This window comes from Medicago sativa, chromosome 2 (assembly GCF_051527215.1).
Source record: "Medicago sativa cultivar Bolivia chromosome 2, Bolivia_mono, whole genome shotgun sequence".
Taxonomy (NCBI): Eukaryota; Viridiplantae; Streptophyta; class Magnoliopsida; order Fabales; family Fabaceae; genus Medicago; species Medicago sativa.
This window is the reverse complement of record NC_140750.1, coordinates 34,783,231-34,796,441: the sequence shown is the minus strand read 5'-3', so window position 1 is coordinate 34,796,441 and position 13,211 is coordinate 34,783,231. Positions and strand designations below refer to the sequence as shown.

Sequence of the window (13,211 nt, the reverse complement as noted above, 5' to 3'; positions counted from 1 at the left end):
AATTCATCCCTTTTCTACCAATTTTTCATCTTCCTAACACTTCCCAACATCAATTCCTTCAATAACCTTCATCTTCATCCACATAATCCAACATATTCATCCTACCCTTTTCACCAAATCATCCAATTTTCATCAATGGCACCCAAACAACAACCACCCTCCAAACCATTGACCCGTCAACAATCCAAGCCTAAGAAAACAACCACCCAACCTTCATCTAGCCAAAACAAACGCAAACGAACCCCCGTTCCACCATCCAATGTTAACCGTTTCATTTCCGATGATGCTCGTGCATGGTTTGATTACTGCAAGGGTTTCGAGGTTGTAGGGGAGAGGCAGTTTGATGTGGTGAATCTCACGAAATACCCCATTTTCGACACAATGCTTCGTGAGAGAGGATGGGAAGAATTGAATAGCATGGTACCGGAAGAGAATAACAAGTCTGTTGTGATGGAGTTTTATTCAAACGCTCGTTTCACGGAAACGAAATATCAATCGTATGTGCGAGGGAAGGTCATAGATTTTAGCCCTGATACAATCAACAACTTGCTTGGGTTGGTTGCTCCTGAAGAGTGTGCAGTTCGGAGGTTGGAGAGGGAGGCAAAAAGTTGGGGTGATGATCGATGGGCTGAGTTGCTTGCCCAAATGTGTAGGCCAGGGGCTTCATGGAAGAGGGCTAGGATGTTGACATATGCTGAGTTTTTGCCCATACCAAAGGCGTGGGCATCTTTTGTTATTCAGACGCTTGAGAGCACATCTTGCTCTTCTGAGATTCCTCTCAAGCGAGTGCTCACTGTTTCTGCTATTCTTGATCAACAACACATTAATGTTGGTGAACTCATCGCCAACAACATTCATATGTTTGCAAAAGGAAACAAGTCGGTCTATGGGCATGGGAGCATGATTAATTGGCTATGTGAAAAGAAGTTGGTGCAAGAATTTGAGGGTGATTTGCATACTCCGACCACCAAGCCTATCACGGACAAGACTATGGATGTCTTAATGAAGAAATATGCTGAGTATATGCGAAGGAGAAGTGGTGAACCTGAGGCACCACCACCGCAGCAGCCACCACAAATGGAGCATGGAGAGGGTAGTAGTCAGCATGGTTCTTACCCTCCAGTTCATCCTATGGTTCTAGAGTATATGTTCAGTTCTGCTAACTGGATGAATGAGACCTCTGATCTCATGTGGGTTAACCGTCCGAGGTTCTCCGCTGAGTTTGCTGCAGAGGCACATATGCATAGGAGGCCTATCACCGGGTCTTATGAGAGGTTTGACAAGTCTAGGGAGTCTATGGATGCTTACTTTGATCGCCAAGAGCGATATGTTGCTTTCATGAAGAAGGAGATCACTGATGATTTCGAGGCAGGAGAGAAGGCAGATGCTGATGACTTCTTTGATGGGATACCCGGGACTGGTGGTTATGATGATGTGGATATGGGACTGGATCACTGAGGGTCCAGCTTTGCTTGTTTTATTGATTTGTTGTAATTTTTATTTTCTGTTGAACAATTTTTCATTCCGTATTGTTTCTATTTCTCGTATTGTCAAAAGTCCGTTGAACTAATTTCCCCTTTTGTGATAAATTTGCACTTGTTTATTATTAACGAATTTGTTTGTTATGTGACCTATTCCAGTTTAGTAACAGTTGTTTGATGAAACGGTATTCCAAAAGTTCTAAAGGAGGGGTGACTTGAATCAAAGGCGAAGTGTACGGCGTTGCTAGGTAGTCACATACTCCCACAAATCTCAGCCATAAGGTTCATTGCCAAATCTTGTTTTTCAATTTACTTATATTTAGATTAGTTTTCCATGCAACTACATTTCTAGAACTTGCATTGTTTCTCTATTATTGATTGGTCTTTGTCAATTACACACTGAGGCAAAAGTGCTTGGTCCTGTGAGCCTTTTTGAAGCCTACCCTGTTTTAATTTGTTGAATTTATCCTTTCTTAACCAATTGTGAGCCGGTAGGATTAGAACTTTTTGTTCGGTGACAAACTACATTACAAGCCTAGAGACTTTTAGGACTTGTCCCTTAATGTATTTTCTGAGTTAAGGCATTGTAGAATGTTGCTAAAGATTAAGTTTGGGGTTGCTATTGGAATTTGCAACCAACTAAGTTTGGGGTGGGGGTACTAGAGAATAAGAGAACAAAAATGAAAGAAATATGAAATTGTCATGCAAAATACACACAAAAATGGTGTATCAAAAAAAAAACAAAGAAATTGAATGATGAAAAAGGGACAAAACATTGAAAATCCGAGTAACTTCAAACTCGAGTGTCCCTAAATGTTAAAAATATTCTCTAGTACCTTTACATTGATTGTTGTTCCACAAGGTGAATGAATGAAGGAATGAATTTTGTGCTTTAACTTCCGTAGGAATGCCTAACTCAAATTTTGTGTAGCCTACTTATCCAAATATATCCCACCTTTCACCTAAGCCCCGTTATAACCCTAAAGACCTCAAAAGTGTGTAATGATATTGACTTTGATTGATATTTAGAAACTTTTCAAGCGTATGGTAATATGTAGACCTGCATGTCGACTGGTAGAACCCTATTTCATATTGATGCGTGGAGTTGTGAATTGGTGGATGCGAACAAGTCAAACTAGCTCATCTTTAGCTAGAAGGAGAATGAACTTTTGGGTACTATCGTTTTGTCAGGTAACTGTTATTTTACTGTCATTTGTCACTGCTGCAAGCAAATTCCTTGAGGACAAGGAATGGTTTAAGTTTGGGGTTGTGATGACATGCTGTCATTACGTAATTTTTAGGACTTATTTTGACATTTTGATAGAGTTCTAAGCAACATTAAGTGTCCAGGAGCAGTTAAAAGCATCAAATATGGAAGAACTGGAAGAAGCCAATCGTACTGCGATTTACTAATCGCAATACGATTTCTTGAAGTCAGAGAGCATGTTTTTTTGAGGAGTTGGATCGCAATACGATCCATGCCATCGTGATACGATTTCAAGAAGGGCTTTAAAGGAAATTAGGGTTCAAAGAGACCATCGTGGTACGATTTCTAAATCGTGGTGCGATTTTGGGCGATCCAGAAGTTGCCTATTTAAGCTGAAGTCACTCTCAAACATAGGGATTACGATCTTGGAGAGCTAAAGTGCGATTTTAACACCCAGAAGGCTGCAGCGGAGAGGATTTCATCATCTCTAACCCAGTTTATGTATGTTTTAATTCTTTCATTGATTATGCTATTTGTAAACTCAATTATGAGTAGCTAAATCTCTTAGAGATTAGGTCGGAGATGAACCTATGTAACCCTAATTGATATTATGTTGCTGTGAAACTCTATTGTTTATTAATGAATTTCTAGTCTTTATTCAATTCAATTGTTCTTAATGCTTTTTATATCCTGATCAAATATAAACATGATTTCGTGAGATCGAATGACTACTGACCATAGCTTTCGACTTAGACCTAATTGAATTGTTCTGATAAACATGGTTAGTCTAGGAATAGATAATCGTTTGTTAGTGATATTAGGTTAACGTTCATAAAACCTTCAAGGATTATTAGACCACCTAAGGAATTAGGGGCTGTAGTTTAAGAAGAGGGTCCTAACTCAAGGGATTGATTAGGGCTAATTTGTTAACTATCGTGAAACTAGAAAATCATTAGTAATAATAGGTGCAGTAACCAATTAGGGGAAACATAGAGGATTCGAAGACCTGATCTCATCTCTCTCCATATTTTCTTAATCAAATCTTATTCTTTTATTTGATTTCATAAAATCAAACCCAATCTACTGCCTAGTGGCAAACAAAAATAAACTTTTATACATCCTATTTTTATAACGCGATTGAATTATTGAAGTTAAAAACAGTCCTCGTGGGATCGATATTTTTACTACTTCGATAGTATTTGGTGCACTTGCCAAAGATCTATCAAATAACCTAAAAATCAGGATGTTACAGTCACCGTTTTGTCAAATCTCTATCGCCGGTTGTGAATGATGGACGAACAAAGGTAATTGATGAAATGATTTTGATCTGCAAGTTTATGGCTTAAATGGAGGGGTTCCGGTGGTGAAAGTGAAGGCCAGATAGAAGAAGAAGGCATGGATATTGACTGATGAACAAAGAGATAGGAGGAGAAAAATGGTTAAAAAAACGAGAGGCGCGGGTGGAAGAGGGTGAATATCAGATGGAAGAAGAAAGCATAAGTATGGAGTGATGTACAGAGAGAAAGGGGGAGAAAAAAGGTTATCCACTTATGAATTTTCCTATATGGGACCAAAAAACAGTATTTTTTTTGTTGCAACTTGCTATTGAAGGTCGATCATTTTGAGAGGACCATGGGTGGACCTTTAAATTAGGGACCATAACAGGGGTTTCCAAGTGAGTAGATTGTATTGTTTATTTTATTAGTGAAAGGTATAAATAACAACTTGATTAGTTGGATTCGTAAATGTTTAGGCTTCCTTTCTTATTGGCAAACTTGAATTTACACATCATCTTTTGCTATTAATCACACCTAGTATGTTCTGGAGGATCATCCTCTTATTCTCACTCACACTAGTTTGCATTGAGAATCAAGGAAGAAGACCTGATTTTTTTTTTTATAATTAAATTAGAAACTTCTTTTTTTTTTGTTGACAAAATTAAATTAGAAACTTGGTATGCAAATTTTGTCCAAGGTAAGTTAAGAAATAATACTTCCTTTTGATTCTTTCTTGCAATGCAAATTTAACATGAATATTTGATTCTTTCAATCAAATTTTACACTCTCCTTTCTTCCATGTGCCACACTGCCCCTGCTTTCACTCTCCTACCAAACCCTAAATATTATCAACTTAATTCTTACTAGACTTTGGACCCGTGCGTCACACGGGTCTTTTTGCTAAACCAAAAATAAAATTGTTAGAGATATATTATTAAGATTAAAATCGTTCATTCCTCTAAAAAAAAAGAGATTAAAATCGTTCTAATTGGGTTTTTAAGGAAATTTACAAACAAAAAAGATGATACTTTTACATGATTATCATTTGTAAACAATGAAATAGAATATGACAAATTCACTCAACCAAACATATATTTGTATTTGCAACAATAGTGTTATGTGGCAGATTAATCTAGGGGTTGGTTGATAGTGAGATTTTGATCCTAGTCTCCCTCCTGTTCTGTCAGGTTTGAGCGATCCTAATAGATGGTTAGATGGTTGTATGAATAAGTACCAGATCGAAATTATCGAAAAATTGAATAAATAAATACCGAAAATTGATAAAAACAATCTTTTGAAAATATTATTATGTAGAATGATACTGATAGCAAATAGCAAGCAGAGAGAAAAAAAACTACTTTTTATGGCTAGGTTAAAAAATGACAAAGAATTAAATTACAAACTACCCTTTGAAAGATATAAAAAAAAAAAAAAAACTTTTAGCTTAAACATCAACACATGCTCCAACATTAAGTGCAAGATCAAAAGAAAGAGTTAGATTATAGAAATTCACAATGTTATAAGAAACATCAACCCAAAAGAAATCTCACTAAAAAAAGAAAATATCCCGTACATCCCTTGCGGGTGTATTCACATACAAAGAGAAAATGTGAAAAAAAGAATGATGTGATAGAAGTTATAATTTGGTCTTCGGATAAGAGGAGAGACATAAAGATAGAATGTGACAGGAAAAAAAAAAGAACTAAAAAAAAGAGTGGGTTAAATTGAAATAGTAAAAGACTAAAATTAATTTTGAGTGAATTGATTGTGTAGTCCGTGACAAAAATTAATTTTGACGGAATTGATTTTGTATAATTGGTTCCAACTAAAAGTTAGTTACAATTAAAGTTGTGATTTGTGTTTGGATATATTCATGTAAATTGAATTGAATTATAAATTTATGTATAAGAATCATTTCTAGAATTGAAAGCTAAAAATTCTAGTAGAATCAATTTTAGAAGCAAAATCAATTCAACTCAAAAACAACGAAACATGTCATCATTAATCAATTCTACAACCCCAAATCAAATTTGTCCCATATAGAAGTAGAACTAATAAAGGGAGTAATCGTTTTATAAACCAGTGGTTGCAATCATTTAACAGAATTGTAAGTTAGATGTGTACAAACTTTTGAAGTGTTTTTTGCCTAAATGTCAAATGATGGTACTCCATGATTATTAATTAGATAACACCATCACAAAATTTGACTTCAAATAAACAGAGAAAAATGTCGAGAGACATGTCCAAATCAAAACATATGTCACAATCTTTGTCCCAACCATTAAAATACAAATCTTAATTATCCTTGCAAAAAGAAAAATTAATTAACTTATTCAAGTGGATATATCCATGTTATCAAAACATTCTTCCAATTCAAAATTGGCAACTACATCCGATTGTAGACATTGCAGACAAAAGGCATTATTAACAAATTGCTGCAATTCAACATCAAACTATGCAACTCCAGCCAAAACTCTCACACTTAAATATATTCTACTAATGGTACCTAGTTTTCTATAATAGATTATACGATAGCCAACATGTCTAATCAAACTGTAAATACAAATCAATCGACATTGGTAAATCATTAACTAAAATGAAACTTCTTGGAAAACTATTGATTTTCATCATAGCCTCAAAATTTTGCACCAGTGTATGGGAAAAAAAATCTTCTCTAAAAAATATATGGAAAAGACAAACTTCTACATAGATATGCCTTTATATGGGGCACTTTAATCTCCGCAGTTTGGCACATCCAACAATTGAACAATAGTAACTCAACCAACCAATCCCTTGCCATCATGGACGAATTAAGAGCTCTAAATATCCTAAAGCATAACAATCTATATATTGCTAGGATTTTTAATTAGTTTACAAATGTACAAATTTTGTGTTCTAAAAGACTAAAACATATAAGAATTCTCATTCCAATAAGAATACAAAAATTAAGCTTAAAAAGGAGCCGTACCTTTTGTTGGAAGAATCAGAATAATTATATATATCTCGAAGGAGAATATGCATACATTAAGCATGAAGTTTTTTAGCAAACAATTTGTTGAATATCCAAAATAAAAAGGTTAATGAAATGAAGAAAAATCATATAAGCATAGTGGAACAAAGAGCTTGAATCACCTGGCAAGAGCAAGGCCTCTTTCGTTTAGGCTAGTGATCTTCTACAGCCCTTTTTGCCAATGCTAAGCTCGTCTGTAGATAGTCTATGCATATACACTCTCTTACAATTAAATCGTAGAAAACCAAATTGCAAACGCACAATGATAAGTGTTCAAAAGCAATCACTAAAAGTCAAAATTCACACAGAACATGATGTTAAACAGAAAAAATTAGGAACTTCGTTGAGCAACAACAAAATCAAATTAGAGCCAGCCCAAAAATCTATCCCAACTACACACAACAGTCAAACAACAATACCAAAACAAAAATTAACTATGGAGCAATGTGCATACATAAAGGTTCAATTAAAACAACATCGATTATACAAAGTCACAAACTATTAATTAATGCAGCATTTGAAAAGTTTGAGGGATGGATGAGTAGTTGTCAGTTTAGCTTGCATTTAAGGTTAGCTTAGGAGGGAAAACTTAAGTTGATTAGGGTTTAGCGCCAGCTCGGCAAGTTAAGCTTTTATAATAAGGGAAGGGATGTTACCCCTACTCTCATACCTCACCATACACACATATCTACTAATCCCATGCATTTAGTGTACAAACAACAAAAAATAGCCCACTTAACTACCTTTCAAAAAAAAAAAATAGCCCACTTAACTAGTCATGCGGGTAACGTCCCTTCTTCTTCTACTACCATAGAGCACTACACGACGAAAACTACGCCTTTAAGAAAGGAGTTGAATATTTTGAGTTAAATTCGAAAGAAGAAGTAAATATTAGTCTTTTTTTTTGTGGTTTAAGTAAATATTAGTGTAACAACTAATTATTAATTTTTTCCATTAAAAAAATTAATGCATATCTTGTTGGTTATAATTAATAGGAAATTTTATGGTTCACCGAGAATCATAATCCCTTCAAAACAAAATAATGACAATTCCGTACACAAACCTTATATGAGTCTCTAGAACTTTATGTTCTTTCAAAAAGTCTAGAACTTTATGTAGTGCAATATATTTTTGGATGAAAATCGACATGCAATCGAAAACTAAAATAAAAATTTCACACTTTTAATAGGTCAAATTTTTTATTAATATAGACTGAGAAAACCATTACATTAAGTTATGCAATAGAAAGACTACCATAAAAATTATACGAGTACCAAAGATAAAAGTAATAAGTAGATTTTGTGAGATAAATATAATAGTTTATTAAACTATCATGCATATGACTCGATGCAATAATCACCGTTTTCTTCGTGATTTAGACCTTGACCTTGACCTTGAACTTGAATGCCACGACCATAACCAAAATGTTTGTCTTGGCCACCGATTCTTGCATCTAGTAACATTGAAAGTAGGTGATGTTTCACCATTAGAAATAAAAGGAACACTTAAGCGACGACATTGAACTAGTGGATAATGGTTACTCTTGATCCCTCCATATTTAGATTTAATTTTGATTTCCAAATCCACAGCCAAATCATTGTAAATTCCAATACGTCTCTCCTCCTCATATTCATCAAGTTGTTTCGATTTGAGATTGATCATATAGTTCCCTTCAAACACTATTGGCCCAAGTAAAGTAGTATTCTTTTTTCTTTGGACAAAAGGTGTCAAACTCACCCATGCAAAATCATTATCTTTGTACCATGCAACTGCAGTGATCCTCCTATAATATATTTTTCCATGGTTGTTGGAGTTTCTTGATGTAATGTTGACCTTAAAGTTGTAATATAGGGTGTTGTTGCTTGTGAGGTTGAATTGCATGAGGGAGATATTTGTTATGTCGAACTTGACATTGAAGGGTGGCGAGAGAGCAACGATCAAAAAGATGACCAACGAAATCAAGGAAATTGACGTAATGGTGCAGGCTATGCTTTTGATTCCACTACCACTCATGGTGAATGTGATTTGTCGAACAAGCATATGCTTATGTGTATTTATAGAGAGTAGAAATTTGTTTTTTTTTTTTTTTTGATACATGAGAGTAGAGATTTGTTTAATAAATAAATATGTTGTAGATCCTTGTAAATTTTATAGAGAGTGGGAATTTATTTAATAAATAAATATATTGCAGATTCTTGTAAATTATAAATTTGATTTAAAGTCAATAATATTTAATATATTGACTATCGTTGTAAATTAAAGATTAGATTTGGAATCAATATATTTAACAGATTCGAGGCAAAATTAACCCTTCATTAAAATTAGCATGGACATAGAATCCATTATAAATCAACTAGCGAAAAGACGGACACTCATGTGCCTGTATTTTTGCTTTTTTTATTGCGCTAACGTTTAAAAATTATGAACAGTTTTTTTGTATGAAATTTTGATTCTGATTAAAATTAAAAATATTAATGATTTTTGCATTCATAATATAACATATCAAACTAACCATGATTATCTATTTCAATGTCATCAACAATATAACAAAAAAATATAATCTAAAAAGTTGTTTAAGGGTATAACTGAGATAATAAAAAAGTAAGTATAAAATATGCTCATTTAGTTTTTTATACTTTTTAAAGGATAAATCAAAAAGACTGGACATATATATACTCATATCGTGTTTGTTACATTTAGTTTTAATATTTAAATTTATTCTCATCTATTGGTTACATGTGTCTATTGGTTACATGTGTTATTAGTATTGAAAATTGAAGGCATTTTTGGAAAGAGAAAAATTCAGCCAAAAGTGTTGAAAGATGTTGTTTTCCTTATAGTATAGATAATTACGATCTTTGAGAGAATTTTTTTTTTCTTTTTACAAGAAAGGTAGGGCATACTTTGCATAAAGGGAGGAAATAGTGATTATAAAAGATAAGGCTGAAACACATTAGGAAAAGACGTAAATGTCCATCGGGAATTAACTGCCGCCGATTAAAATGTATCGGCAGTTAACTGCCGATGAGGTTATATTGGTAAATTACTAGTATTTCCTAGCAATGAGTGAAGTGTGAACAACATTCTTCAAAGATAAAATAAAAATCATTCCCCAAAAAAAAGAAGATCAAATAAAATAAATTTTGGATATTTTACTAGATAAAATAAAATTATTTAAAATTTGCATATTAATGTCAATATTTGGTAGTTAATACCAAATTCTGATATAGATTTTTTAAAATTTTATCATTTATTCAAACTATTATATTTTCAATTGTATTGGTTTTTATGCTTCAAATGATTTTTTTCCTTAAAATATCTTTATTTTGAAGAAATAATTTTCTTAAAATATCTAAATCTATATATAGTTGATATCAAGTTTTAATATATTTTTTTTATTCTAATTGTACCATTCAATTAAACAATTTTGTTTACACTTATATAATTTTGTTTTGATCAAATTTAAAAAAATGATGCTCTTGTTGAATAAGAGAGAAAAGAGAGACATATGATGAAAACCGTGTGACTGAATAGCAAAATGAAAGATTTATTATTATATAGGAGTAAAGTAGCTTAGAGACTAAGCTATGATATATTTAAAGAATGGATATTCAACATAATATTCTATCCTAAGTAACTTAAAGAGTAAGCTGTCCCCGTGAGCTTAGCTCAGTTGGTAAGGACAATGTAAAATATATACAAGGTAAAGGGTTTGAACCTTGGACACCACCAAAAAAAAAAGAAGGAAATATCAAAGAAAATACCATAATAATTTTTTTTGAAAGTATAAGAATATATATATATATATATATATATATATCCAAATGCGGTCTTTAGAAATATTTAAAAATATATTTAAATTACCTCAGAAAAATATTTAAATTTTCAATGAAATAAATTTTTTTAAGAAGCTAAATTAGCCCTCTCACTTTGGCACAAGCTAAATAATAATAACATATATTCAAATGGGATCTTTAATAATCTTTTAAAAAAATATTTAAACTTTTAATGATATTAAAAGAACAAGAGCCTATTACTTTTCACATCCTATAAGTTTTTTGTGCGCCCTGCAGTTTTGAATTCTAAAATTTGTAATGTTTAACGTGTTTTGAAGTTATGAAGGATTGGTTGGAAGGGTAGTTAATCATCCTTTGAATTTTCACGGAGGAGGTGAAAATTATAAATCCATGACATGAGCATAAAATGTATCCTATAACAAAATCAGACGAGTTTTTTTTTTTTTGTTTTGAAGAAACTAAAATGAAATTTAATTAAACAAACCTCTTTACTTTCACCGCACAAGGTGTGCTGAAGAAAAGCAAAAAGAAAAATCAAGTTACATCAGAAACAGGTAAGGGACACCTGAATGAAAATAAGAAGAATCATTACAAGAAATTTAAAGGATTGACCAACCACAAATGGTGGTAAAAAGCAATATTTTTGTGCTTCGCTTTCAACCAACCAAAAGATTGAGCCTTAATGTTGTCAAGCAAGTGGTGAATAGTATTATTTGAATTCTTGAAGATTCTGTCATTTCTTTCTTTCCATAAGACCCAAGCTGAAGAAAACCAAACTAAATGAATAATATCTTTATTTCGTTTAGAAAAACCACCAAAGCAACCAAACTGAGCTAAATGATCTAAAATATTAAGCGGAGTAACCAAGACAAAGCCTAACCAATCATATACAGCTAACCAAATTTGACGAAAAAAGTTGCAATGAAGAAATAGATGAGCGACGTCCTCTAGATTAACACATTCCCCACACATCGTTGAGAAGTAACCAGAAGCACCCCTCTCTTTACCAAATTGTCATTTGTTGGTAAGCGGTGGAGAAGAAGGCGTCACACGAAAAGATTAACTTTCAGAGGTACATCTGTGTGCCAAGAAACATGGATGTCATTGACATTGATATCTTGAGTAGAAGTTTGTTGGAGTAGATTGTAAGCACTGCTGACGGTGTAAGATTTTGAAGTGTGATGAGTCCACCACCACCTGTCAGTAATACCATCTTGCAAAATAGTAGAGTTCAAACAAGCACTACACTCCCTCAGTTGCTCCTCCTTCCACGCCCGTAAGGGCCTGCGCCACTTCCAAGCTTCTCCACTCTCACCCCACCCTAAGTGCTCCATTTCAGCCACCGTAGCCATCTTACTATCAAAAGGCTAAAAAAGGCGGCTGAACCTATCTTTCAAAGCCACACCTTCCATCCAAGTATCCCACCAAAATAAAAAGGAGTTACCATCACCTACCTCACACACACACAATTATCGTCAATCCAATTACCTTCAATTGTACAAACATCTCGACCATTACTTACTAAATTACGCCACCACACCGAACCCCTCCTACCATCCTCATGAACAAAAAGGATATCTTCCTCAAACCTTGCTGCCAACACTCTGAACCACAAACTATCTCGCTCCTCCTTCAACCTCCACCACCACTTACACAACAATGCCATGTTGAATTTCCGTAACCTCTTAACCCCCATACCTCCTTTATCCTTATTCGAGCAAACTGTATCCAATTAATCAAAGATATTTTCCTAACTTCCTCACCCCACCCCCCAGAAAAAACAATTAAATAAAGATTCAATAGAAGAAATGATACATGCGGGAGCCTTGAAGAAGGAAATAAAGTATACTAGAAGAGAGGATAAAACAGACTTCAAAATAACCAATCGGCCACCCAAAGATAAGTTTTGACCCTTCCAACTCAAAAATCTAGATTTTATACAGTCAAGGAGTGGTTGCCAAAAATTCAACCTACAGGAATCACCACCAATAGGAAGCCAAAGATAAAGGAAAGGTAACTGGCCAGATTTACAATTAAAAACGGAAGCTACCTCAACCAACCATGAAGCTGTAATATTAACACCAACCAACATACTCTTATTGAAATTAACCTTAGGGCCAGAAATTGCCTCGAAAAGTAAAAGAACAACTTTCAAGAAACGAACATTTTCCCAACTCTTGACTCCCAACAAGATAGTGTCATCCGCAAATTGTAAGTGAGAGACGATAGAGTACCCAGTGAATAGACCAACCTCAATTGTTGATTTCATTTAGACATTAATACCTTCAGCAGCTATTAAGAAAAGAAACAGTGACAAAGGGTTGCCTTGGCGAAGACCTCTTTCAGATTTGAACTCATTAGTTAGGCACCCGTTAACCATAACAGAAGTGGTAGCTGTAGTAACACATTCCAGGATCCATTTTTGCCAAAGTGTAGGAA

General features: G+C 33.8%; 2 protein-coding genes across 2 annotated transcripts; both read right to left on the bottom strand.

Moving 5' to 3' along the window:
• Positions 1 to 8,289: 8,289 nt before the first annotated feature.
• Positions 8,290 to 9,249, bottom strand: LOC146946501 (NDR1/HIN1-like protein 10). The gene has a single exon (XM_085748907.1). It carries the CDS (start codon positions 9,070 to 9,072, stop codon positions 8,332 to 8,334), a length of 741 nt encoding a protein of 246 aa, XP_085605033.1. The 5' UTR covers positions 9,073 to 9,249; the 3' UTR covers positions 8,290 to 8,331.
• A 2,589-nt stretch (positions 9,250 to 11,838) lies between these two features.
• Positions 11,839 to 13,041, bottom strand: LOC146946500 (uncharacterized). The gene is made up of 3 exons (XM_085748236.1): positions 12,747 to 13,041; positions 12,261 to 12,494; positions 11,839 to 11,969 (listed from the first exon to the last, which is right to left on the bottom strand). The coding sequence occupies exons 1-3, from the start codon at positions 13,039 to 13,041 to the stop codon at positions 11,839 to 11,841; spliced, it is 660 nt and encodes a 219-aa protein (XP_085604362.1).
• Between the last annotated feature and the right edge of the window lie 170 nt (positions 13,042 to 13,211).

Coding starts and splice junctions, on each gene's coding strand:
- LOC146946500 (XM_085748236.1), bottom strand. CDS start 13,041: ATGAAATCAACAATTGAGGTTGGTCTATTCACTGGGTACTCTATCGTC. Junction 12,495..12,746: donor TCCTATTGGTGGTGATTCCT/GTAGGTTGAATT, acceptor AATTGGATACAG/TTTGCTCGAATAAGGATAAA. Junction 11,970..12,260: donor AGATGTTTGTACAATTGAAG/GTAATTGGATTG, acceptor TATTACTGACAG/GTGGTGGTGGACTCATCACA.
- LOC146946501 (XM_085748907.1), bottom strand. CDS start 9,072: ATGTATCAAAAAAAAAAAAAAAACAAATTTCTACTCTCTATAAATACA.